This window comes from Myotis daubentonii, chromosome 11 (genome assembly GCF_963259705.1).
Source record: "Myotis daubentonii chromosome 11, mMyoDau2.1, whole genome shotgun sequence".
Classification (NCBI taxonomy): domain Eukaryota; kingdom Metazoa; phylum Chordata; class Mammalia; order Chiroptera; family Vespertilionidae; genus Myotis; species Myotis daubentonii.
Window position 1 is genome coordinate 76,390,240 of NC_081850.1, and position 25,930 is coordinate 76,416,169.

At 57.4% G+C, this 25,930-nt stretch overlaps 2 protein-coding genes across 6 annotated transcripts in view; both read right to left on the reverse strand.

Moving 5' to 3' along the window:
- Positions 1-72: 72 nt before the first annotated feature.
- On the reverse strand, positions 73-4,366 carry TOR2A (torsin family 2 member A). Of its 3 annotated transcripts, XM_059658116.1 has the most exons (5): positions 4,126-4,356; positions 3,312-3,577; positions 1,868-2,043; positions 1,078-1,205; positions 73-834 (listed from the first exon to the last, which is right to left on the reverse strand). In XM_059658116.1, the coding sequence occupies exons 1-5, from the start codon at positions 4,289-4,291 to the stop codon at positions 590-592; spliced, it is 981 nt and encodes a 326-aa protein (XP_059514099.1). In that variant the 5' UTR covers positions 4,292-4,356; the 3' UTR covers positions 73-589. The 3 variants fall into 3 exon arrangements, 2 of the variants coding, with proteins under 2 accessions (XP_059514099.1, XP_059514100.1); XM_059658117.1 differs by lacking the exon at positions 3,312-3,577 and having other exon boundaries at positions 4,126-4,266; XR_009447733.1 differs by lacking the exons at positions 73-834; positions 3,312-3,577 and having other exon boundaries at positions 4,126-4,366.
- Positions 4,367-5,964: 1,598 nt separating this feature from the next.
- Positions 5,965-25,930, reverse strand: part of SH2D3C (SH2 domain containing 3C) — a 28,353-nt gene continuing 8,387 nt past the window's right edge. For 2 of the 3 annotated variants that reach the window (XM_059658104.1, XM_059658106.1), the window contains 10 exons: positions 21,545-21,584; positions 15,604-15,732; positions 13,797-14,251; positions 12,570-12,694; positions 10,821-11,356; positions 9,520-9,635; positions 8,908-9,079; positions 8,086-8,197; positions 7,511-7,717; positions 5,965-6,572 (listed from right to left, as the gene is read on the reverse strand). In XM_059658104.1, coding sequence (XP_059514087.1) covers positions 6,397-6,572; positions 7,511-7,717; positions 8,086-8,197; positions 8,908-9,079; positions 9,520-9,635; positions 10,821-11,356; positions 12,570-12,694; positions 13,797-14,251; positions 15,604-15,732; positions 21,545-21,584 — 2,068 coding nt within the window. In that variant the 3' untranslated portion in view covers positions 5,965-6,396. Of the gene's footprint in view, positions 6,573-7,510; positions 7,718-8,085; positions 8,198-8,907; positions 9,080-9,519; positions 9,636-10,820; positions 11,357-12,569; positions 12,695-13,796; positions 14,252-15,603; positions 15,733-18,324; positions 18,596-21,544; positions 21,585-25,930 lie in introns of those variants that run through there. The other variant, XM_059658107.1, reaches the window with a different exon arrangement.

Sequence of the window (25,930 nt, forward strand, 5' to 3'; positions counted from 1 at the left end):
CACTTCTTGCTGGAGATGGGAGATATCCTACCACATTGGCATTCAGCGATTAGAAACCTCAGCCAACATTACTCTGGTCCCATGGCTAAGTTTATTGTATTTGTTCTCTTCTTTTACAAAATTAAAAACATTAAAAACCAGGCCCAAGTGGCAGCTTGAGTCCCTTCACCCTTGGGGACTGAGAAGTCTCAGCCTGGCTTACAATACTGGGACAGGGTGTGGGATACGGTAGCAGGGCAAGGGGCTAAGGGGAAAAGGCTGAGGAGGGAGGGAGCAGCCAGGAGCCACAGTCCCTGAGTTACAATTCGCATTTAAGAAGGCTCAGGCTGCAGGGTGAGGTCAAGACTCACTGAGGTTCTGGGGTGACCAGCACTTTCCCCCGGGGCAGGAAGCCAAGGCCAAGATGTCCGCAGACCAGCTAAGAGGCCTACCTGACCCTCTGTCCAATGGCATAGCCAACACTTCTCCTCCTCTTCAGTTTGTGCTCTAGGTCCCACTCTCCAGGAGGCCAGACAAGGATCCCTCTGGCAAAGGCCCCAGGGCTCTCCTGCAGGGCATGGCCAGGTGGGGAGGACAGGATGCCAGAGAGTCAGAGGAAGAAGGCGATTCGGGAAGCCACAGTCTTGCAGCCATTGGAGGAAAAGAGCTGCTCGTCCTCAGGGAAGAAGGTGGTGCTGTCCAGCACAGCCTGGATAACCTCGTCCCTTGGCTCCAGGCCCAGCTGGGCCAGCTCGTTGAGCACGCAGTGCCGCACGTGGTGCCGCTGGAGCGGTAGGAAGGGCACCAGGGCATCCAGGAGGTGCTCTTCCATGATGCCCGAGCGCCAGAAGCCGTCTGCCGGAGGGGATCACAGGGAAAAGCAGCTGAGCTTCACGGAGCCGGGTTTCTACCCCTCAAAGGCCAGTGTAGGTACACTGTCCTCAGCCACCTTCCGGGCGAAGGGCTCAGGCAGGTCCTGGGACAGCCAGGAGCCTGGAGCCTGGGCTGGGAAGTCCTGGGTCAGTGGGCAGAGCATCGGATCCCAGCCCGATGGACCTGGGTGTGAAGCCATCCCACGGGGGGCCCCTGAGCACTCACGGTGGGGGTTGTCCAGCACAGCCTGGGCGATGACTGGCTCGAGCTCCTGCAGGCAGATCTCCTCGCGGTCCCGGCGGCTGCGCCATGCCTCCAGTACCACCTGGTTGATCTGCTCACCACCAGTGTTGCTAAAACCAGGGGGACCCGGGCCGAGACTCAGACAGTGGATTTGGCCCTGCTTCCCACATGCCACCTAACACAACCGGAGCCTGGGGGCCCAGCTCAGTGCCAGCAGGAGCCAAACCCACCAACACATTCCACAGGAACCACTTCCCCTTTCCAGAAAGTCCACAACCAGGACCCCTAGAAATTCACCGGTAAATGCCATGCACCTTACAGTTTACAAAACACTTTTAAGTCCCGTAAACTGACTTCCCCTCGCCCAGCTTCTAGGACTGTGGGGCATTCATTTGGCCCTGCTGTTGAGAGAGGAGATGGGAGCTCAGAGAGGTGAAGTAATTTGCCTGAGGAAACATAGCAAGGACTCTTGGAGGTGATACTAGAAGCCAGTCTGTTTCTCCCGGGCCCGTGTCCTCCTGGCCACAAAAGAGGGAAAACTCTTGAGCTGGCAGCAGGGCTTCCACAAAGAAATGAGGACCAGAAAGCCTGAGCCCAGAATGGGCTTCGAGACTGTCAAAGGGGAAGCCAGCCACCTTGAACAACACCATCAGGGGGTGAGGGGCTTTGGGAAAATTTGATGGGGCCCTGGGGGACGGTATTCTGCTGGGGGAGCACACACCAAGACTGGAGAGCTGAGGCCTCTAAGTATCCCCGCCACAGCAGCACCCACCTGATGAAGATGAAGATGGCTTTGCGATAGTTGGTCCCATACACAACCCAGGAGGAGCCCAGGAAAGGTTGTAGGACCTCCATCAGGCCTGGGGTCAGCTTGTCCATCTCATCAAAGAGGAAGAGGGAGCGGCCACAAACAGTGAGGTTCCCCTGGATCCAGCTCTTCAGGTCCTTCTGCAGGAGAGAGGCAGGAGTTTGAGGGGGACTGGAGACACTCCCCCAGCCCCAGACTTCTTCCCAAGCAAGAATTAACCCCCTTCCCTGGAAGATATGGGCGCAGAGCGAGCACCATCCCTTCATGGGACTGATGGCAAAACTGTGGCCCTGAGAGGGGCAGAGACTTGTCCAAGTTCAAACAGCAAGTGAGCAGGAGAACAGGGACTCAAACCCAGGCCCGGCACCTGCCTTCGGGGCTCCCTCCCCGACACCTACTGCCTTCTATAAAAGGGGCTCCCTCCCCGACACCTACTGCCTTCTATAAAAGGGAAGGCTCCTTCCTGCCCCGTGAACTTTCTCAGCAGTTTTGTTGGGTGTTTTTTTTTTCTTATTTTTAAATATATTTTTATTGATTTCAGAGAGGAAGGAAGAAGGAGAGAGAGAGAAACATCCATGATGAGAGGGAATCATGGGTCGCTGCCTCCTGCAAGTCCCCCACTGGGAATCGAGCCCGAAACCCCGGCATGTGCCCCTGACCAGAATAGAACCTGGGACCTTTCAGTTCACAGGCCCACGCTCTATCCACTGAGCCAAACCGGCCAGGGCAATGTTTTGTTGGTTTTTTAAAACTGATTTTAGAGAGAGAGGAAGGGAGAGGGAAAGAGAGAGAGAAACATCGATTGGCTGCCTCCTGCACGACCCCTACTGGGGATCACGCCGCATACGGCGGCGTGTGCCATGTCAGGGAATTTAACCAGTGACTTTTTGGTGCAAGGGAGGAGTTCAACCAACTAAGCCACACCCGACAGGGCTCCCGGCAGTTGTGACAGTTAGTTCAGCCTGGAAAGTGCCTTGCCATCAATAACAACAACAACAGTAGTAGTGAAAATAATAATAATAGTAGCAATAACAGCTTGTAGTTACTAAGTACTTACTCTGAGCCTCACGTTGGGGCTACGTGCTTTTCAGAGAGAAGGTAATGCAGACTGGCAAAGGTAAGTGCTCAATAATTAATACCTGTAATTCTATAATCTCATGTTCTTCAGAACAACCCTGGCAAGTAGACACCATTAATGCCTCACCCCCAAGAATTAAAGCGAGAACTCCCTGCCAGGTGGAACGGCATCGTCCCGAGCTCTGTTCGGGATGGGTCCTGAGGGCTGGCTCCCACCGACTGTGTGGCCTACAGCAAGTGAACCCCCTCTCTGGGCGTAGGACTGCCTCCCTTCCTAGCGCAGGGCATCCCTGATGCAGGGGGAGGATGGTCCAGGATGCAGCCAGCCTACCTTGTAGCGCTCCATGTGGCCGGGATGGGGGAAGTGGATGACAGGGGAAAAGTGGTGCACGTAGGGGCTGCGGAGGCCGCCCCGGAAGAGGTAGTGTGCCAGCAGGGCGCTGACATAGGACTTGCCAGTGCCTGTCCAGCCGTGCAGGGAGAGGACCAGCGGCTTGGTGGGGGCCGGGTCCCGCACGAAGGCCTTCAGCGCCTTCACCACCAGCGCCTTGGCCAAGTGCTGGCCGGCCAGGTGCTGGGCCAGGTCACACTCCAGACCTAGGGCCACAAGAAGGACAGTGTCAGAGTTGAGGGCACGCTCCCGCCGGGAGAGGTTCAAGGGGGAAGTGATGTCTGGAACCGGGTCTAGAGATCCCTATGGCCCGGGACGCTTTCACAAGGGATCGCCGGCTGCAGGAGTCACCCTCCGGCCTAATTCAGCTTGGCAGCGCCCCCTCCAGGCCTCCCTCTGAATTGCGCTCAGCCCTAAGTGGGTGCAGCTGTCAACAGGGTCTGCCCCAGACCCCTCTGCCTATTCCCAAGGTCAGCCTCTCCCTCGGCGGCCATTCCCCTGGGGAGGCCTAGCTCTGCCCCGCGGCCCCGCTGTCAAAGGCCTCTCCATCCTGGCAGGGCTCTGCCTGGACCCAGACAAGCATCCCCTAACCTTGGCCCCAGGTCCCGAGCCCCAGGCTCTCCACACAGGACCCACTTCCGGCCCGGCCGTCCAGGAGTCTGGGGTCCGTCCGCCCCTCGGTTCCACCCTCAGGTCCAGTCCCGGAGTCCGTGGGGTCTCCGGTCGGCCCGCCCTCCACTCTCCCGCTCCTCACCCTGGAAGTCGGGCTGGAAGTCACATTCGCAGAAGGTGCCGAGGCTGCAGCGCAATGACGTCAAGTCCCAGGCGGCGGCCGCGACCGAGACCGAGACCGAAACCAGCCCGAGCAGCCCGAGGAGGCGCGAGCCCCACGACCGGCGGCCACGCGTCTCAGCCGCCATCCGGGCGAGGCCCGAGCTAGGTCTGGGGCCGCCAACCGCCTCTCCCGAGAACTACAGCTCCCGGCGTGCATCGCTCCGCGGCAGCCACCTCCCTTGGCCTACAACTCCCGGCGCCCCTCTCGCCCCTCTCAGAGGCCCTCCCAGTCGTCCCGCTGCAGGACCGGAAGGTGGCCTCCAGGGGGAGCCCGCGAGCTGTCCAATTCGGGATGGAGGGCCGCGTTTCCATAACCATGGTAACTAGGGGACCATAGTAGTAGTTCCAAAAAAATAAGGAATTATGACCACAAGGGTAATGTAACAATTGTAGTGAAAACTTGTGTGGCACCTTACACCTTGTAAAGCCCCTTTTTTATACTTTTTAAAAAATATGTGTTTATTGATTGCAGAAAGGAGGGGAGAGGGAGAGAGAAACATCAATGATGAGAGGGAATTATTGATCAGCTGCCTCCTGCAAGCCCCACACTGGGGATCGAGCCCACAACCTGGGAATCAAACTGTGACCTCTTGGTTCATAGGTCGACGCTCAACCACTGAACCACTACAGCTGGGCCTTTCATGTTTAAGAATACTAATAGCTTTTGGTGAGCACCTACTGTGTGCCATTAGTATTAGGTACCTTATATATCCTGTGTGATAACAGTACCTATCATACAGAAAAATGGTGATATTTCAATGAGGTACAGGCACATAAAGTGTTTTGGATTAAAGTAATCAATAAATGACCATTGACAATCCATCATGCATAAAACATAGTGGTTCCTTACCTAGCAACTACTATGCGCTAACTGCCTCAACACCAATCCTGAGAGATTGATTCTGTTATCGTTCCCATTTTATTGAGGTAGAAATGGGAACCTGAGAGGTTAAGCCTGATGTCCATGGTTAGTCAGCTAGTAAACAATAGAACTGAACCCAAGTCTGGCTGCCGCCAAAGATCTAATGCACTGTGTTACCCAGCCTCTCTGTCAAGGGATTCAGAACAGAAAGGACCCCATATGCTTCACACTCAGTGAATGGGCTCCCCAGAGTTCCATCCTGGCAGGGCTCTGCCTGGTCCACATGGTCTACCCCTCCCACCTATAGAATCAAGACAGCCGTGTTCATGTCCCTTTTCAAAGATTATCTACCCCACTCCACACACACGCACACACACACACACACACACACACACACACACACACACACACACCACTTCTGAGGCCACGTTTCAAAGCCTGAAGCTTCGTATTCCCGTTATTGAGGAGAGAAGACAACTCCAGTCAGGACACCCAAGTTCCAGCCTCCCTCATTCCACTGCTGTGACCCAGGTCACAGTTCTAGGGTTCCCAGAGAGGTAGATTCCTAGATTTCCAAAAGCCCTTCCATCCCACACATCTGGGATCCCTCACGGTGCATTTGGGGAACCTTTGCTATGGCTTCCTGGGGGCAGGGAGTGGAGGAGGAGGGGGGCAGGTCAGAATTTCTCCCACTGGTTGAAATCGGCTGTTTATCTCCCCCATTGGCTGTGATCTCCTCCAGGCAGGGACTGGGGTTCAGCATTATCAGTAACTCCGGCTCCTGGTACAATCTGGAATGTCCCAGGTGCTAAATAAATATTTGTGAAATGGACTTTTTCCCCTTTCGCCTGAGAAAAGATGCTTCCTTCTACCTCAGGGCCTCCTGAGAGACAGAAAAAAGAGACATAAAAGTTTATTATATGAAAGAAAGAGCATGGCTTCTGTACATCTATTTACAGAACGGAGACTTATTTACAGCCAGATGGAGGCCTTGGTGTCGGTGGGGAGCAGATGCCTGGAGGAGAGGAAAGAGGCGTGAGGAGCCTCCCATGGCTCAAACACAGGGCACCTGAGCAGGACGGGGAGAGGCAGAGCTGGAGGGAGGAACAGGGATCCTGGTTCTTCCTGAAGGGAGACGTGGTGAGCATGTAGCAGGTGGGACGGAGCCCAGAATCCACGCAGGACCCCGGGGGCGCAAGGGAGATCTTGGCGTGGAGTCCGGTACATTCTTGGGCTGGTCACAGTGTCCCTGGGGTGCTCTGGAGAAAGGTCTGTGCCCCTCTGTCCCGGATGCTGCCCGCAGCTGCAGAGGGGAAGGGTCCACGGGGGTCACAGCTCGCTGGAGCGGACGGCAGGCTCCAGTTTGTGGGACAGGGCGGTGAGAACCTTGTCAAACTTCTCATAGCGCCGGGCCTGGCTGCTGCCGGCGCCCTGACTGCCCCAGAGGAGGCGCATTTGGAACTCGGTGCTGAACACCTCCAGGAGCTCGGGCTGGGCCTGAAACCCTGCAGGGCGGGGCACAGGGGTTAGGGGACCACACCCAGCTAGGGAGGCTGGGGCTCTGGCAGGAGCCACCACATCCCTCAGGGCCCCCTCCAAGGGACACCTCCCCCAGCTCTGCCAGGGATTCAGCAAGGTTTACTGATGGACATGGCCTCACAGTTTAGTGCCTAGTCTTTGCCCTACTATTTACAACATATAATTTTAAAATGACTGGAAGATAAAATATTAATGTTAATGGGGGGGGGTTGAGTGCCTTTTCTTTTCCTTTTTGTGTTTTTCTGCAAGTTCCAAAATTTTTCCTAAGAAACGTGTATACATTTTGTAAGTCAGTGCAAAAAACGTGTTTTTGTGGGGGAGGGGGGGGGGTTTCTTTCTGAAGAAGAAAAAGGAAAGACATGCACCGGAATGCTCACGGCATTTACCTCTGGGTAATTGTGGGTGACTTTTTTAGCTTGTTTTTGCTCGGCTTTCATTTCCAATTTGTCTATAGTAAACTTGTATGACTAAATAATGCCTAAAGCAGTAAAAGATGGATCGTCTGAAGACACTTTCTCTGCTCCTTTCGTGAAAGTTCTACCTTTAGACTGGGCTAAGAGCTCCTGGAAGGCAGGGCAGGTCTGTCTCAACCCCAGGCCCCCAGGCATAACACTTTGCAAACAACCCTGTAAAGTGGGCCTGTTAGGACACCCACTTCACAGATGAGAAAACTGAGGCTCAGAGAAGCTAAGACACACAGCTCTGATGCTCTTTGAATCATCTGTGTCTACCTGGTGCCTGCCACTAACAATTGCTTGTTGAAATGATGAGTGAGGAAGAAAAGGGATGAGAAAAATGAGTCAGGGAGACAGGGCAGGAAGGAGGAGTGGAAAATGAGAATGAACATCTGGAGGGAAGGGGAGAGCAGAGCAAGTGGAGGGAGGCCCAGGCCCGGAGGACTCACCCTGCAGCTTGACCTCGGCGTTGGTGTGGTACAGGCCTCCGTGGTGTGCCACCGTGCGGGCAGCCTCCAGGTGGGCCAGCACCACCTCCACCCCGTGCTCCGTGCTGCCCCAGGGCTCCGGACCCTCGGCCGGGGCCGTGTCACACTCCAGCAGAGTGATGAGCGGCAGGACATGAGGAAATGTGGTGTTGCTCAGCGGCAGGCCTTCTGCAAGGAGGGAGACAGCAGGCTCTTAGAGACCCTGGAGGGGCCCACTGCCCACTGTGGCCCCAGAAACTGAGACACAGAAGGGGAAAGGGTGGGGCCTGCCTGAGGTCCCAGAAAACCCCCAGGGCTCCTGACTCCTGGACAGACCTTCCTTTCAGATTCTTTCAACTAAATCTATCACACCCTTGGCCCGGCCCCAGCCTGGATGGGGCTGACAGTTGCCAGGTGCAGAGTGAGTGCAGGAATAGCTCGCATAGAGCTCAGTCAAGTTCTCATCATCTTCCACACCGGAAGGTCTTGCCCAGCCCAGAGAAGGTTGAAACCTGTGCAAGGTCACACAGCAACATGGTGGGGGTGTGGGGGGGTACCTTTGCCCTCATTGAGGCTCTTGAGAAACGGCTTGAGCTTCTTCTCGTAGAGGATGGCACCCTCCGTGTGTCGCTGTCGCAGAGTCATCCATGTCTGCTCCAGCCGGGCAATCTGGAGAGACCAGACTGTGAGCGACCAGCCAGGAAAGCGGCCAGCAAGGGCCACAGGCCGCCCTGCTGAGTGGATGCCCAGATGTGCGGTTATTATGATCACCATTCATGTATCAGGGACGGTGCTAAGTCCTCATGAAGCCCTCCCACAACCCATTTTACAGATGAGCAAACTAAGGCTCAGAGAAAGGAATGACTTGCCCAAGGTCATTCCAAAAATAAGTGGTAGAGCTGGGAGCTGAACCACGGCCTGCAGGACCCCATTGTTACTATTTATTAGGCATAGGAGAGGAAGTGCAGTGTGGATGAGGTTTGGGCTATGAAATTAAGACAGACCTGGTTCTAATCCCAACTTTTTCAGCCTCTGACTGTGTGACCGTAGGCAAGTACTGCTCTGCCTCAATTTCTCCATCAGTAAAATGGGGACAATAAAGACATTTACCTCGAGATTGTTTTGGGGGATCCGTGCTTGTAAAATACTTAGTGTTGCACTAGCGCCCAGCATACAGTAAGTGCTCACTAAATGACTGATACTCCGATATGCACCTCATGCATTTTACAGGTGGGCAGACTTGGTGTCGGAGCAGGTCAGCACTTAGAGAACCCTCTCTTCCAGGTGCCCTTTCCCCAGTGCTGCTGAGTTCCTCCGGAATCACTACACAGCCCAGGGCAACAGTCCCCCTGACCCCGCTCTGCCAGGGCCCCTCGTACCTGGGCCATATCCAGGGCGCCCATGACCGCAGCGAAGCTGAACATGTTGCCCATGGTCCCCCGAAGCTCGGCGGCCAGCTGGATGGTCTTGTGCAGAAGCGCTGCTCGCTCCTCAGCAGAGCCGGTGCAGCCCAGGATGTCCACAGCCAGCATGATGGACATGGTGTGGAACCTGTCGCAGAGGCCGGGTCAGGGGGGCGGGACCAAGGGCGGGACCAGGGGTGGGGGCAGGGTTCCTGCCACTGCCAGGGGTTAGGCACCGAGTGGGTGGAGAGCAAAGCCCAAACTGGCAGGTGGTAGAGTCCACGAGGTCAGGGGGCGTGGCCAGAGTGAAAGAGCTGGTGGGCGGAGCAAAGATTCATGGACTATGATTGGTCAGGAGGATGCAAAGGTGAATCCCTAAAGGACTGGTTCTTTGAGAAACCAGAATTGCTTGGAGCCAAAGAATGACAAGTTGCACTTGGTCAGTGGGATGGGGGCGTGGCCACAACCCCTGGGAGCCAGGCTGAGAGACTGTGATTGGCCAGCTGGCAAAGCAAAAGGACGAGAGTCCCCCAGCATGGGGGCGGGGTGTGTGTGTTGGGGGTGGGGGTGGGGGGGTGTTTCCCTTACCTTTCCAGCAGGTCTAGACGTAGCTGCCGGCCATGGGGGAGGGTGAGCAGCTCCATGCCCCAGCGGACTCCCATTAGGGTCTGCATCTCCTTGGTAACGCCCAGTATCCTAGCAACCTGCAAGGACGCCCAGAGGGCTGATTAATTTCCTGTCTTGGCTGGCCCAAGCCATCTGGGAGTCAGAAAGCTTTATCTAGGAGGGCAGCCTGGCTGGGAGGCCGGATTTGAATTCCAGCTCTACTGCTAACCCTCTGCGGTGGAGCAAATGCGCCTTCTTTTCCTCATCTGCGAGATGAGGGATAAATGGGAAAATGCCCAGAGGTGCCTGACGTGTTAAATACTCAGTTAAGGTTAAGGACCAAGGACTGCCTTATTCCAGAAGGCCAACCTGAGTCCCAAGGAGAGAAAGGGTCAGTCCAATGTCACACACAGGGCCTAGAACCCAGGGCTGCTCCCTTCACACCTTAGTGCTCTTCATAGAACATCCCTGCACTCTCTCTTCTTGCTTCCTGAGCTTGGAGCCCAGTGCGACCCAGTAACCAGTGCACCCCAAACTTCAGAGGGAGAAAGTGAGGTGCAGAGATAGCTGGGGTTCTGAGATGAGCGAAGATTCATTCACAGCAAACACTCTGGGCTCAGGTAATGAGTTTTGCTTATTTTGTCCACCAGGGGGTGTGGGGGCGGGGAATCGGGTCATTTACATACCCTGGACCAGCCCCGGACTTTAGCCAGACTCAAACAGTGAAGTCAGACACCACTGGGTTTCAGGACTGCCCAGTTCCAGTGCCAAGCTGACATCTGGAGGAAGCAATATCTTGCTTTTTGCTTTTTTTAAGTCTCTATAAATTTATTTTTTAACATTTCTATTGGTTTTGTTTGTTGTTGTTGTTTTTTTAAGAGAGAGAGGAAGGGAGAGGAGAGAGAGAAGCATGCATGTGCGAGTGAACCACCGATCAGCTGCCTCCTTCACGCCCCCCATCGGGACCAAACACAAAACCTGGGCATGGGCTCTGACCGGGAATCAACCCTTCAAACCTGCAACTCCTTGGTGCACAGAATGACACCCAACCAACTGAGCCCCACAGGCCAGGCCAACTTTTTTAAAAGGGGAAAAGGGAGGCCCAGAGAGGCAAAGTGATCAGCCCAGAGTCACACAGCAAGTAAAGGACAGCCATGAAGCCAGAATCCAGGCCCACTGGCCATGTTTGGGGAATTTAGGGGCCAGGTCCTCACTACCCTGATCCCAGTCCTAAAGCCAGGGGCCGGGGTGCTGCCCCTGTCCCAGGTGCACCGAGCACCTACCAGGCAGTCAACCTTGGTGACATGCTGAGCCAACGTCCGGGCGTCCACCTCTGTCAGCAGCTCCTTGACCCTGCGCAGGAGGCCCACCTCCAGGGGCCGGTTATCCTTGGGGATCAGTAGTGACTGGAAGGTGGCTGGGTTGAAGGAAGAGGTGGCTTCTATGATGGGGACTGTGAAGGCCCTGCCCCAGTCCCCGTCGGGGGCCCCATTTTCTGACAGTTCCTTTAGCCTCTCTCCGTAGCTCTTGCCCTGCCGGCTGGAGGCCTCAGCTGCTGCCCACTCACGGCTGCCGCGGACAGGAGGCTGGAGCTGGCAGTAATGGCCAGAGTCCGGGTCGCTGTAGCTGCTGAGCGATGGTGAGGGGGAGGCCTTGCAGAGGGTGTGGGAGGGGCTGGCGTAAGGGCCCTTGTCCAACTCCCCAGGGGGCTTTGGGGCACTTCCGGGACACAGCTGGGGTTCGCTGGAGCGGCGGGTGACCGGGGAGGCGGGCAGCACTGTGGCTGAGGGGGCTGCGGGGGCGGCATGAACACGGGTCACTGCAGGAAGAGAAAAGGAGAGGACTGGTTACCATGGCTCCACCCAGGGCCGTGCCCCCACCCCCTTCCCGAAGGACAGCCTCCATCTACCCTACAGGGGACACCCTGCTTCCAACACAGCCCAGGCCCAGCGGGCGCCAGCAAAAGGCACAGCCCTCAGCGAGGCTTGGCCATCACTGCCCCCAGGGGTCTGCACACGCCCACCCTAAGCTGCCGCAGCCTTGGGGAAGCATGGGGCTGGGAGGGGGGAGGTGGGGGGGGGGATTTCAGCGACTCAGGGAAGCTAAGCACTTGCTGGAGTTCAGGGAGCCACGTGGAATTATTTCTCGGTGGATTAGTAATGATGGTTTAGTGAGTTCCTGTGTGCCAGGAGCTGGCGACATGTTGGAGGTACACTGGTCAACAACAGTAAAACCATCATCAAAGTTACAGGTGATGCTAATTGAGCCCTTGCTGCCTGCGAGATCCTTCTTGGCACATTGGTCCATTTAACCTCCTCAGTATCCTGCGAAGTAAGTACTTTTATGATCCTCGTTCTGCAGGTGAGAAAACTGAGGCTCAGAGAGGTGAGCTGACCTGTCCCAGGTCGCCCAGCCAGCAAGCGGGAGAGCTGGGTAGAACCTGGCTCCTGGGTACTTGCGTCCACCATGTTGCTTAGAAATTGTCCAATTGATCATTTCTGACAAGGGATTTTAACTTTCACACTCAGGCCTGTTGATTTGAAGGGGGGTAGTTATGACAAAGTTTCTGGCCCGTGTTTAGGGACTCAAACCACTGCAATGAGCAAGCTGTGGAACTGTTTGTATGTCAACATCAATAGCTCTGCTCTAGCCGGCTTGGCTCAGTGGATAGAGCTTCAGTCTTCGGACTGAAGGGTCCCAGGTTCGATTCCGGCCAAGGGCACATGCCTGGGTTGCGGGCTCGATCCCCAGTAGGGGGTGTGCAGGAGGCAGCCGATTGATGATTCTCTCTCATCACTGATGTTTCTATCTCTCTCTTCCTTCCTCTCTGAAATCAATAAAGAAATGTATTTTTAAAAAATAGCTCTGCTAGCGGGTTCTTAGAGTAAATTTTTACAGGGCCTAGCTCTCAGAAAAGAGGTAGAAAAACACATAATCACACACAGTAACAGAACTCATCAAAAGCACGTGCACACACACAATCATTGTCACCAGATCCCCCCACTGGCCCCTCTGCCCGCCGCGGGCCATACCGGTACTGTAGGCGGGGGAGCTGGGGCTCTCAGAGATGGGGGACATAGGCGAGTGCAGGTCTGGGATCTGGTCCATGCTGAGCGCACAGTTGCGGATGGATTCCCGGGGGTGGGGCAGCGCTGTGCTGTGGAGCAGACATCTTCGTGAACAGCCAACCTTAGGACCCCACCTCCGCTTCCATCCCAGAACTACTGAACTTCAGAGGCAGAGAGGGCTTGGAGATGATCAAGCCCAACCTCCCAATGAGCAGGTACAAAAACAGCCCTGAGGAGCCGGCGGCTTCTGCGCACGTGCTCTCTTTTCTGGGGACCTTGCCCCCAGCTCGGACAACTGTGGGGGGGGGGGCTGGAGGGAAGCATGAGGAGCCCAGGGGAGTCAGGCCGACGGAGCGGGGCCCTCCCCCCCCCACTCTGCTAGACGCCTGGGCACACAGGGCCTGTGGCTCTTGGCACCGTTACAGTCACCGCTGCCAAACCACCGGCCAAGTGGCTGCCGCCGCAGGGTATCCAACCGCCAATTCCTTGGCGGGCAGCACCCAGCCCGGCCCAGGGAGATGAGACCCGTCCAAGTGCTAGTGGCTCAGAACAGCTGGTCTCTCTGCAAACAGCCAGCGAAGCCACAGGAATTGGGAGCACTGACTGGACGCGCAGACCTGGGTTTGAATCTGTCTCACCACTCACTAGCGAGCTGCTGCCACATTCTGGGCCTATTTCCTCCTCCATCAAGTGGGGGATGGACAGGAGCCACCACCCAGGGCGACCGGAGTTGAAGATATGAGCAGGGAGAGCGCTCGGCACAGGCTGGGTGCCCAGGAGGCCCCGGGGATGGTTCGCTGCTGTGGCTGCTCCTGGGACCAGGCCTGGTCTCACCCAGCCCCAGGGGCCATGGCGTCTCATCCAGATTCCATTCCCTGTGTGGTGCTTTGCACAGCAAAGCCCTCCACTCTGATGCCTGCCTTGGCCTAGCGAGGTGGGGCGGGAGGGCAGGTGGGGAGGGAGAGGTAGGGGGGGAGGGGGGGAGGTGGGGAAGGGGGCAGGTGGGAGGGAGGGGCAGGAACCAGGCCTGCCCCCCAGGGGGCTGAGTGAGCCGTGTGCCACACTAAGGCTCCAGGGCAGTCATTCCCCAGGTCAGTGTGCCCGGCCTCCCCTTTCTCACCAGCGCGCTCATGACTGACACGCCCACTTGACAAACGGGGAGACTGAGGCAGAATTAGGGTCCTTGCTTACCTGGTGGGGCAGCCATCGCTGCGGGTGACCTTGTCGGCGGTGAGCCCATCGGTCATGGTGACGCTGCGCCGCTTCATGTGGCTGCCCTTGGGGCCCGCGGGGCTGGCGGGCCCGGCAGCCTTGCCCCCGCCCTGGCCCAGCCCATAGCAGGCCTCCAGGTAGCGCAGCGGGAAGGTGCGGTTGACGGGGCAGTAGATGATGGCGCCGCTCTGCTCCGACACAGCCTTGCGGCTGCCCACGTGGTACCGCACCAGGGCGGGCACATGGTCGAAGCTTTCCTGCTCGAACAGGTACTGGATGTGGGTGTAGCTCTCGCCCGCCTTCACCACCACCTTGTTGATCTTGAAGTGCAAGGCCTGGTTGCGCCAACGGCAGGTGAGCACGTAGTCGCCCAGGCTGGTGAGCGAGTCCCGGATGAGAAAGTCGCCATTGCGCTGCACCAGGGTCTCGGACACCTGCAGGGTGGATGGTCAGGAGGGTCAGGGTCAGGGGTCAGGGGGTCAGGGTTCAGGGGCAGGGGCAGGGGGCAAAGGGGCAAGGAGGCAGGAGGGCAAGGGGGCAGGGGCAGGCAGGGCAGAGCAAGGGGAGAGGGTCAGACCTGGGGTCTTGGGGACATAGTGGACAGAGATATTTGACTCTTGGGAGGGGACACAATGATGTGGATGCAGAGGGGGCCACAGGGGCCCAGAGGCACAGAGGCACAGAGGCACAGAGGCACAGGGCCACAGGGGCACAGGGGCCCAGAGGCACAGAGGCAGGCCATAAGACCCTGGATGAAGTCACAGGAACAGGGGGTCTGGGGAACTCAGGTCTCACACCTACGCCTCCTCAGGGCTCACGCTGGGCAGAGTGAACTCCCAATCCTCGCTCCTCCACACAGTCCGGGCCCTGGCATATCTGGGTACCCTCCCACTGCTTTCTCTGCCTGGACCATCCTGCCCACCCTGCCCACCTGGCGAACTCCTATCCATCTCACAATGGCCCCTCCTCGAGGCTCCCCCACATTCCCCGCTAGGCACTTCATTCTTGCACTTCTCCCTCCGGGCTCTGACTGCCTCCTGTCAGCGCCTGCCCTGGACCACCAGCCCCTGCTTCCTCTGCCTCCTTGGAGCCCAGCACAGGGCCTGGCAGAGTTGATTCTTGACAAAGATTTACAGTGCGACTGAGAGAGGAAACAGGGGACCATCTGCCCCAGTCTGGGCCTCAGCTCAGAACAGCGGTCGCCAACCTTTCGGAACTCACGGACCACCAGTGGTCTGCAGACCACCAGTTGGCGACCACTGCTCCAAAGGTTTCTTTAAACCAGTGGTCGCCAGCCTTTCGGAAGCCACGGACTACCCATGGTCCGCAGACTACCGGTTGGCGACTGCTGGCCTAGAAGCTCAGCTTTGCCAAAACTGAGTCGCCTACGGACTGATACTCGCTAACCGAACACACAGGAGGCTGATGTACAAACCCTATAACATTAAAAAACAACAACAACAATGGACAATGTCCATTGAGCTCGCTGAATGTCAGACATCATGCTAAGCACTTTACCTGAATTATTTAATCTAATTCTCACAACAGCCCTGTGAGGTAGGTACTCTTATTATCCTCCATTTTATAGATGAAGAAACTCAGGCTCAGAGAGGTCAAGTGACGTGTTCAAGGTTGCACAGTCAGTAAATGGCATAGTTAGACCCCATCCCAGTAGCCCCCTGTGATTGAACCCACCACGCGCTAAGTCAGAGCCTCTCTGGGCTGGGGCTGGCTGAGCAGTGGGGGAAGGGTCTAGAGATGAGGCCCCAGCTCCGAGCCCACTCACCTCTCGGGGGATGCGGCCATGGTACCAGGCGTGGCTGCGGAGATCTGTACTGCTGAGTTTGAGTTCTTCCTCCAACTCCTTGTGAAGTTTCTCAGGCGATGAGTCCAGGATATACTTCTCCTTGGAAAACTGGGCGGAGACAGCAAGAATTGGCAACCAATCCAAAGCCCCGTGTCTTCTCCCCCTCCCAATCCTACACCAGGTGAACCCTTTCATCCTGGGACCCTGGGAGCTCTTAGGCACTGGTGCCAGCAAGGTCCTCACCCAGGAGTCCCTGTCCTGGCAGAAGTAAAGAAATCACAGTTAATTCCACCAAACCGTGCCTACTGTGTTGCATGCCCTGTGCTATGTGCCATGGGTAAGTAAGTGAGGCAATAAGCAACCCAGGCTATGTCCTCAGGAAGCCCCTAGTCTAAGAGGAGAGAAAAAGCCACGGGAGCATTTGAATAGACTGCGGTCAGCACCACAGTACTGGACAGCGGCAAAGAGCGCGCAGGTTTTCAGAAGGAAGATGAAGTCTGGGCGAGGTGGGGAGGTCTAGGAAGCCTTCATGGGCGAGATGGCAATAACAGAACGCTCGTTATGCACCAAGGACAACCAGCTGATCCTGAAGTGCGGGGAGGGAGGAGTGCTACGCGTAGATCTGGGAGGTAAGGCAGCAGGTGCCCTGGCAAAGGCATGGACCGAAACAGGGCTGGATGGACAAAGAAACATTCTGGGATGGTGAATTATACAGTAGAATGGCAAAAGAGGCGGCTGTAAATAGGGGAGCCGAGGGCCCCCCCACACAAATCTGTGTTGTCCTTTAGGATCCCCAAGGCCCTTTCCTCCTCTCCATCTCAAGCAATTCTTGCCCGAAGGGGAAACGGCACCCCGGCAGGGAAGCCCAAGGTCACTCACTGGAGATAATGCCCAGGACTCTCCCCTTCCACCTGCCCGAAGGGGGAGAGTCCTGGTTCCCTGGTGACTGTGACTGGGGCTGGAGACCTAAGGGAAATGGGAGGGGAGCCTTTCTGTCAGGTGCACCCCCACCACAGAGCCCAGCCCAATCCTCGCTGTGCCATGTGAGTTCTCTGGGCCTCGTTTGATGGGTATGATGATAAAATCTGCCTCACCAAGTAGCAAGGGTGAAAGGAGACAATACTCCAGAGCAGCGGTCGCCAACCTTTCGGATCTCACTGACCACCAGTGGTCCATGGACCACCAGTTGGTGACCCCTGCTCCAGAGTACTGTGGCTAGACCACAGACGTCCTCCTCACTGTGAGGACATGTGACATTGCTTCCTCCTCCTTCCCCCAACTCCAGGCTCTAACAATGACTGCTCCAGGACTGATAGATCTAGCCCAGAACTGGCCAGATGCAGGCACTAAAGGGCCTGGCTTTGGCCCAGGGGGCAGTCTCCCCCAGGAACACCTACTCCTTATACCACACCACACCCTGAGGAGGGAAGCGGACACAGGCCTTTCGGGGTCCTTCTCCTTGACAAAGAGCATCCAACTGAGAACTAGCCCCAGTACCACATCTGGAGCAAGAGGAACATGGGGCAAAGGGGAGGGGGCTGTGTGCGAAAGACCCTGGCCCCAAGACTCTGCCTGCCACTGTGTGACCTTGAGTCAATTACTTTCCCTCTCTGGGCCTGGGTAGCCTCCTCCGTCAATGGGGGTGGAAGACCGGGCTCCACTTTTCCAGCCATAACCAATAGTCTGGGAGAACCTGGGGGGACCTCCCGCACACCCGAAGGTGGGGAGCCCTAAGGCCCCTGTGCCCTCCACCTCACCCTCCACCCGGGGGTCCCCAGCTCCCGGGAGGGGGAGGGCTGGGGCGCGAATGCAGCATCCCCGATGCTCAGCGCCCTGCTATTGGCTGGAGATGATCTCACCGCCTCCCGGCCTGCGCGTGCCTGATTGGCCGGCGCCGGGATGCTGCGCTCAGCCGCGGCCGTCGTTCAGGCGGGCTCGGAGCGTGTGTGAGCCCGGGGAGCGCAGGGGTGATGAGCCCGGCGTCCCCCAGGGACCCGGGAGGCAAAAGCGCGGAGACCCCGGTTCAGAGCCTCTTCCCACCAGCCGGCGCCCACCAGGCCCTTCTAGTTCCCCTAGTCTCTTAACCCCGAGCAAAGCCATCCCAGAGGATGCTCCGCAGAGAGGCGGGGTCCGGGTCCTCCCCTCCACCCCCTTCCGTTTAACCCTTTCAGCGCCACCAGGTCCTCCCGCACTGCCCGGCCAGCTGAGCCGAGAGCCCCGCGCCCGGAGCGCGCCCAGCCCACGCAGAGTGCAGGGGGCGGCGGGCACCCAGGCCCCAGCTCCCGGCACCGCAGCACCCTCTCCGCCTCCCGCCCCTCACAGCGCTCCTGACCCCAGCCCAGCGCCCGGTACAATGGGGAGCCAGGCTGCCGGGTCAGCCTCAGGGACCCGAGTGCGCGCGGAGGACCAGCAGGACACCGGGACCCCAACTCCTGACACCCCGTGCCCCCGCCAGCTCCCTCCTGCGGAGAAGGCAGGGCCGGAACGGCAGCCCCCACAGTCCCGAGTCCCGGGGGTGGCAGCTGGACGCTCACCCCCTAGGAGCTCCCAGAGGTGACGCGGGGATGACCCCGCTCCCTCCTCCAGCCCTCGACCCTGCCCGGCCGGCCGGCGCGGCATCGCGGGGCTGCGGCTCCCGGGCGGGACGGAGAGGCTGGCGTCCCTGCCCCGAGCGCCTGGCGGGGCCAAGCCGCCCCTCACCTGCACCTGCACGAAGGAGCCTCGGTAGAAGCAGCAAGCGGCGGCCGACAGGGCGCTCCACAGGCTGCAGCGCTCGGTCATGGTGGGGCCGGGCAGCCGGGACCCGGACGGTGCGGGGGGCGGCGGCCGGCGGGGCAGGGGCGCGGGACTGACCGGGCTGGGCACCGGCTGAGCGTGCTTCTCAGCGGCGCGATTACCTCATCGCCTTGTCGGGGGAGGAGCAGGGAGGCGGGGCGGGGAGACCCCACCCTCCAGCCGGCCGGGAGGGGAGGGGGCCATTGTTCCTCCCTCCGCCCGCCCCTCGCCCCCCCTCTCGCCCCCACGCGCTCCAGCCCCGAGCGCCCGGGCTGCCTGGAGAGGGGGATGCGCCGCAGAGGACCTGACAAGGGGCCATCACGAGGGATAGTGGGATGGGGTGGGGGCCCCTGGGCCGGCGAGGGCGCTCCTGCCTCCCGCACTCGCTGCACCCCTCACCGACCCCGAGCAGGCAGAGACTTTGAATTAAATCCTATCCAAAGCTGGAAAAATTCCTGTATGTGGTTAACGAAATCCTTTGTGGCCTCAGAAGAAAACCTCCCAGAGCCCAGGAGTTCTCATCTCTGATTTGGAATCAAGGACTCTGCTGAGAATCACAGGATGGTCGGCTGACAGCAGCCGCTGGGGTGCAGAGAGCCAGTAAGCTCAATGGTTAGGGCACCCACCTGGGTTCAACTAGCTGTAGTCCCGCCCCCAGCCCACCAGTCCCTTCTCTTGGAGCCCAGAGGTAGTCGTCTGCAAAACATACCTGTGCTGACCTCACAGAACTCTTGTGAGCACCAGGCCTAAAGTAAGTACTCAATAAATGCAGGCGATTATTTCCCATGCCCGTGTCAGAATCCGGACTTTCTGTCCTAGAATTACAGGGTCTTCGGTGCAAAGGGAGTCATTTCTGGGTTCACACCCTTTGGACAGGCCGGGCGACCTCAGCCACCTCTCTGGGCCTCCCTTGTATGTGAGTGTTTTCTGTGAACACATCGGCCGCTCTGAGTGTGGAACTTGGGGTTGTGCGGCCTTGGAACGCTAGAATCCTTGCCTTCGATGAAGTACCCACTCCCTGGTCTGAGAATCCGGGGTCCTGGAAGCTGAGAACCTCGGGGCAGAAACGGGCTTTTGGAAACTATTGATTCCACCCTCGTCTGAGGCTAAAGCTAACATCCCTCTGACTTCATCCTTAAGGAGACAGTTTAATCCAGCGGTTCTCAACCTGTGGGTCGCGACCCCTTTGGCGGTCGAACGGCCCTTTCACAGGGGTCGCCTAAGACCATCCTGCATCTCAGATATTTACGTGACGATTCATAACAGTAGCAACATGACAGTTATGAAGTAGCAACAAAAATAATTTTATGGTTGGGTCACAACATGAGGAACTGTATTTAAAGGGCCAGAAGGTTGAGAACCACTGGGTCAGTTTCAGCGCACAGCTGTAATTTCTTTTGTAATATTTTAATTAATTTTTTAGCACCATAAACGATAAGAAAAGTACAAAGCTCATCATCCTCACAGGGATCTCGCCACCGTCAGCGATGGGATCTCACTGTCTTTCCAGAAGCTGGGCTTGCGGGGTGCTGAACTACGCCCCCGTGTGCTGCCAAATGGCTTTGTGCTGATTCTCCCGGGGCTTCTGTCCCCTGAGGGGTAACGCTCTGGGTGAGGAGCCGGGGTGCAGTCCCAGGAGCAGCGCCTGCTCGCCTTGCTGCAGCCTTGAGCTGCCCTTCCCGGGCTCGCCCAGCTTCTCTCCGACCTTGTCCACACTCTTGCCTCTGCCTGGACCTCTCTGCCGCCCATCTCTGCTGACCATTCTCTCCTTTCCAGCCTTTCTTTCGGGGAGAGGATGTTAGTGAATGTCCTGGTCAACTGCAATGGCGTGGATTCAATGTCGCCTCCTCCAGGGAGCCTTCCTTGATCCCCCCTCCCAGCTTCTGAGCTGAAAGTCATCCCCTACTTCTGGAGCGCCAATGCTTCTTACATGAGCCTTCTGGTGAGGGTGGGGGACAGCAATCCGAGCATGCTCAGTACTGCCTCATCCCTCGTCACTTACACAGAACTGTACAGGCAGCGTCTCAGGTGATGGGTGTCCCTGGGGCCAGGAGCCAGGCCAGCCTGCTCTGTTTCAGGCCCGGCTCCTTCATTGACCCCATAGCAACTCTGGGTTGGAGGTGCCACTGTTATCCCATTTCACAGAGGTGAACACCGAGGCTCAGAGAAGTCGCATGCACACACCCCGTCATGTGGCAAACAAGGGGCAGATCTGGGACTAAAATTAGAAGCTGCCAGATCACAAAACACAAGCCTGAACCATTGTGTGGTTCTGCCTGGTCCCAACACGGACCAGGAGCCCTCTGAGCACAGGGCCTGGTGCTCCTCGCCCTCTGCTGTGGTTCTGTCTCAGCAGGAGCCCTGGACGAGGGTGGGTGCTCCTGAGGTGGAAGGTCAAGGGCTTTGTCCATGCTCTTGGCATTAGGTAAACTTGGATGGCAATCCTAGACCCATCCGTTGCCCCCCCCCCCCCCCTTTCCCGCCCAGTAGCTGTGTGGCTATGAGCAAGTCACTGCACTTCTCTGGGTCTCAAGTTTCCCATCCGTAAGTGGCCACAGGAAGCCCTCACTGCCCAGTGATGAGGAAGAAGTTAGACCTCATTCATGCGAAGAGCTCAAAACTGTCTCCTTCCAGTGCCAGCAGCCAGCACAGGGCTCTGCGCACAGTAGGCACTCAAAATGTTATGTCGGATTATTGTTGTTACCATCATTTCAAAACTGCATTTTCAACATTCCCAGCTCCCAGAACATATTCAGCTTGTGATCAACGTGTCTGTAATGATGAAGAGTCATTCTTCCCTGCTCCCACCTCCCAGCACCAGCACATGCGCAGAAACTGGGCGGGACTGGAGTATGGCCTTTGCATAGAGGCACCCTTGGGGTGCTGTCCAGCCGGCAGTGGGTGAGTCTGCTGGTCACAAGCATTGGGATGTCCTGAGTGGGGGGCCCGGACAGAATGATGGCACCCGCGGGAAGAAGATGCTGGGAGGGAAACCAGAACCCAGATGTTGCCCCACCCCCTAGGCCCCTTCCTCCTGGGGACAGACAGTGAGATCTGGCTCCTAAAAAGGCTCAGGAAATGATTTTGCCCTTCGTGGACCAGCTCTGAGCCCTCCCTCCAGTGTCCCCTGCCCAGCCCCTCCTACCTTCACGTAGTCCCCGCCAGCCTCCGGCTCTCCAGCAGCCCTGGAGGGAAAGAAGAGAGGTGAGTGTCCTCAGCCCTTCCTGGCTCCCCAGCTGCCTGCCTGGTGCCAGCACCGGCCCTCAGTTCTCCGGAGGACTCATCCTGAAGGCCGAGGGGCACTGCAGCCGAGAGTGCTTCCTGGAATCTGCTGGCCTGGCTGCTCCTCGCTCTCTAGCTGTGGGGCCCTGGGCAAACCCCTGCACCTCTCTGAGCCTGGCTTCCTGTGAATGGGGCCGCTGCCTCATCATGTTGTCGTGAGGACTTAAGAAGCTGATGAATGTTTGGTGCTTGACACAGGCCTGTTCCTGGTCACTGTCTTCATCCCGCTGTAGACCACTGCCTACCCCACCCGCCCACCCCCCTGCTCTCCCTCCACCCGGCCCTGGCTGGGCCTCAGCCTCTTCTCCCCCTGCCCTGCACTGGTCCCCAGTGCGGAGTGACCCCCGCTCCCCACCCCCAGCGGCTGCCTAGGACTCTGGTGCCACTGCTGGAACAGTCACTGCGGAATTGATCCCTCTGTCTCCAGGGTGGCCAGGATGGGGCCAGGATGGGGCCAGGATGGGGCCTGAGGGGGCCTGAGGGGGCCAGAGACCAGGGTGTCTGTTTTTCCTGGTGCTAAACAAACATCTCCTTCCTCATGAGGGCCACGGTGAGTCGCTCCCCCAGGCCCTGGCCTGCAATGACATCCCTCCTCTGATACAGCCCGGACCTGTCCCTGCGACACGGGACTCGTAAACCCAGCTGCCGGTGGCATCTCCTCCTGGATGTCTGCTGTCATCCTGACCTCGCCACATCCGAACCAGGCCCGCTGGGTCCCCCTGCGCCGCGCCCTGTGCCCACGCCCACTTCCCAGATCAGTTAGTGTCAGCTTCATTCTTCTCGTTGCTTTGTTTGGCCAAGAACCTCCGGTCATCTGTGCCTCCTCTCTCACTCACACTCCACACCCAGCCACCAGGAAATCCTGCGGTCTCCTTCCAGAATAGATCCTGACCATGTCTCTCCATGTGTCAGCCCTGCCCCACCTGAGCCTTCTCACTGGCTGGCTCTCACACCCCTCGGTCAGCTTCCCTCCACCACCAGCCGGCACTAGGCTGAAAACCTAAGCAGATCAGGAACACACACCACCCCGACCCTCCCATCTCTCAGAACAAAATCTAAACCCTCCTCCATGGCCTGCAGATGGCTGGCCACGTCATTTATCATCCAGAATGCTTCTCCCCCTGTGAGAGTAGAATGCCATTATCATGCTCGAAAAATAGGCATAAACTGGGTTTATGCTCCCCAATCTCTAGGGCCCTGTGTGGCCTGGAGGTGCCCAACCACCCATCTTGCCAACCCCGCCCCACATGCCTCCTCACTCATTCTGACCCTCCTCCCACCCCAGCACATTGGCCTCCCCGCCAAGCTCATTCTTGCCACAGGGCCTTTGCACTTGCTGTCCCTTCTGCCCAGCTTTATGTTTCCCCACATCAACCCCTGCCGAAAGGACCACTTGACAGTTACTTGTTGACTGTCAATTACCTGACACCTCCACTTTGTCTTATTCATTGTTGAGATCCCAGCCCTCAGCCGAGTGCCCTGCATTCAGTAGGAGCTCAAGGAATCTTTATTGCTTAAAGGAATGCATGAATACTAACTCTCAAGCAATGTTAACCACTATCATGATTATGAATTCTGCCAGGGGGGGCCCTGCTTCTGTAGCTGACACAGTCCTCAGCGTCGATTCCCAGCTGCAGAATAGGGAGGAAGTTTGAACATTGGGGAACTGCTTCCTCACATACAGAAGTGCAATATTTAAATTTAAATGTAGTAATTTTAATAAAATAGATTTAAAACATAACAAAACCAAAAAATCTGAGCTTTACAAAAACAATAGTGGTTAAGGTTTGTGTTCCCAGGGCAGAATTCCTGAGGCCAGGGGGCTCCTCGCTGTGCAGCAGCCTGACAGCCCCCCTTTTTGCAGCATCCTATAGCAGTGGTTCTCAACCTTCCTCATGCCGCAGCCCTTTAATACAGTTCCTCATGTTGTGGTGACCCAACCATAAAATTATTTTCGATGCTACTTCATAACTGTAATTTTGCTACTGTGATGAATCATAATGTAAATATCTGATATGCAGGATGGTCTTAGGCGACCCCTGTGAAAGGGTCGTTCGACCCCCAAAGGGGTCGCGACCCACAGGTTGAGAACCGCTGTTCTATAGTCTCTGTTGCTCACCTTCCCTCCTGTAAGGTCCTTCCTTTAACTATAGTCCCTCAGGCTGCAGCCCGGCCATAGCCGGCTTCTCGGGTCCTCTCTGTCCAATGACGGGGGCCCCCTGCCCTGCTTACATCCACTGCTCTTCCCGGGTGAGGCATCCCATTCCAGTGTTTCCGGCCATTCAAGCCCGGAAATCCTTTGACTGGTGGGAACAGATTGGCCAGGACACTGGGATCACCCCAGCACTTCCTCCAGCTTCCTGTCTGCTTCCCCTCAGGCTGTGGGCGGGAGAGGAGCCTTGGGGAGGGAAGGCTGCAGGAGGGGTCAGGTGGGATGGGGTGCCCAGGGCAATGGGGGTGCTCAGGGCAGAGGCCAGGGAAGCTAAGGGCCTGGGCAGCAGTCAGCCCCCATTGCCTGCCTGCCCGTCCCCCCCCCCCCCCCCCCCCCGCCATACTCTATAGCACTCCAGGATTTCCAAGACAGAAGGTGGCCATGTCTGCTTACACCCACTGCCGCCACTTGTTCAGAGTGTGGCCGCCACCTCCTCACAGGCCTCCGTCTGTGCCTGTGGCTTGTTCTCACCCCAAGCAGCCCAAGCAGTCCCGTTAAAATAACAGTCAGATCATGGCTTTTCTCTGCTCCAACCCACAGGAGTGGCCCCCGGTTTCACTGAGAGTAAGAGCCAAAGTTCTCATGACAGCGTTCACAGCCTCCCCGCCTCCCCCGCCCCCCAAGTCTGACCACCCTGCTCCGGCCAAGCTGGGCTTCTTGCTGGAGTTCACCCCCACCTCAGGCCTTTGCACATTCTGTTCCCTCTGCTGGAATACTTTCTCCCCCCATTTCCACTGAGCTCCCCCTCCCACCTGCAGGTCTTTACTAAAACCCCCCTTCTCAGTGAGGCCTTCCCTGGCCACCCACCTAAACCTGTGTCCTTCTCCAGGCTCCCACCTCCCTGCCCTGCCCAGCTCTCCCAGAGCACATCTGACTGACCGTGGGCCTGACTCAAGCGCTGACTGTCTCTTCTCACTATACCCTCAGCTCCCCGAGGGCAGGGATTGAGACCTGCCCACAGCAGCGCCGGGCACCCCCTAAGGATGTTCATGAAAGAATGAAGGTCACAGCAGCCCCTGCAACCTAAGGGTAAAGTCTCGTCCTCACGGTGGCTCCGTGCCCTGGGAGGGCCCTCTGCCAGCCCCCATCCTCTCTCCTCTAACGCTTCCTTGCTCTCTGCCCACCGCTCACACCCTCCCAAGAGTCATCTCCCTCCAGCCTCAGGGCCTTCGTCCACGCTGTTTCCTCTGCCTGGAGCCTCCTCTTTGCCTCAGGGCCAGGGAAATTCCTACATAGACTTCAGTTCTCAGTTTGCTTGGAGATTTCTAGAACGTTCTCCCTCTTGTCGTAACGAGCAAACCAGGAATCAAAGCTTTCATGTCTAAACACTCGGCTCCATTCATTAATTAACTTATTCCGTATTTTATGGATTTAAAAGGCACATCCCCTCTAATATTGGTGGTGAAATCAATTAATAAATAACAGTGACAATTGAGCTAAATCAGTCCCATTAATCAGCTGCATTAATTATTTAAATAACCAGCCCCTTTAATTGCTCATATTAACTGATTTGTTCTGATAACTGATACCACTCGGTGCATATTTTAACTTAGTTAATTGGATTAATGAACAGTAATTAAAGCCAATTACCTTTTATTCCCCTGATGCAGGTTTAAGTCTGAGTGTCACATGACCTTCAGGACCTCCATCCTGGCCCAGAGGAAAGGGCACGGCTCCGGCTCCCCCGGGCTCCCCGAGGACAGGCAGTGGAGGGGCCGCCATCCTGCCCCACCCGGGCCCTCCCTCCCCTCCCCACGGGCAGCTTTGCCCTCTGCCTGTCCCCTCGCTGGTCCCCTTGGGCCTGGAGGCCTGCTCAGAGGGCCCTGAGTGGAGACTTCCGCGGCCGCTGCCTCCTGCTTCTTGGCTTTCCCATTGCCTTCCCCTCGCTGAGGGTCAACGTCCTCATCTGTGAAAGTGACTCATTAGAACTGTCTTCCCAGAGGGGCCACAGGGATCCTGTGAGAGGGAAGGGTGCGAGGTTCCCCAGCCCCGGTGGCTCCTCTCTCTGCCCCAGCCCCCCTCCCCAGATCTCCCATC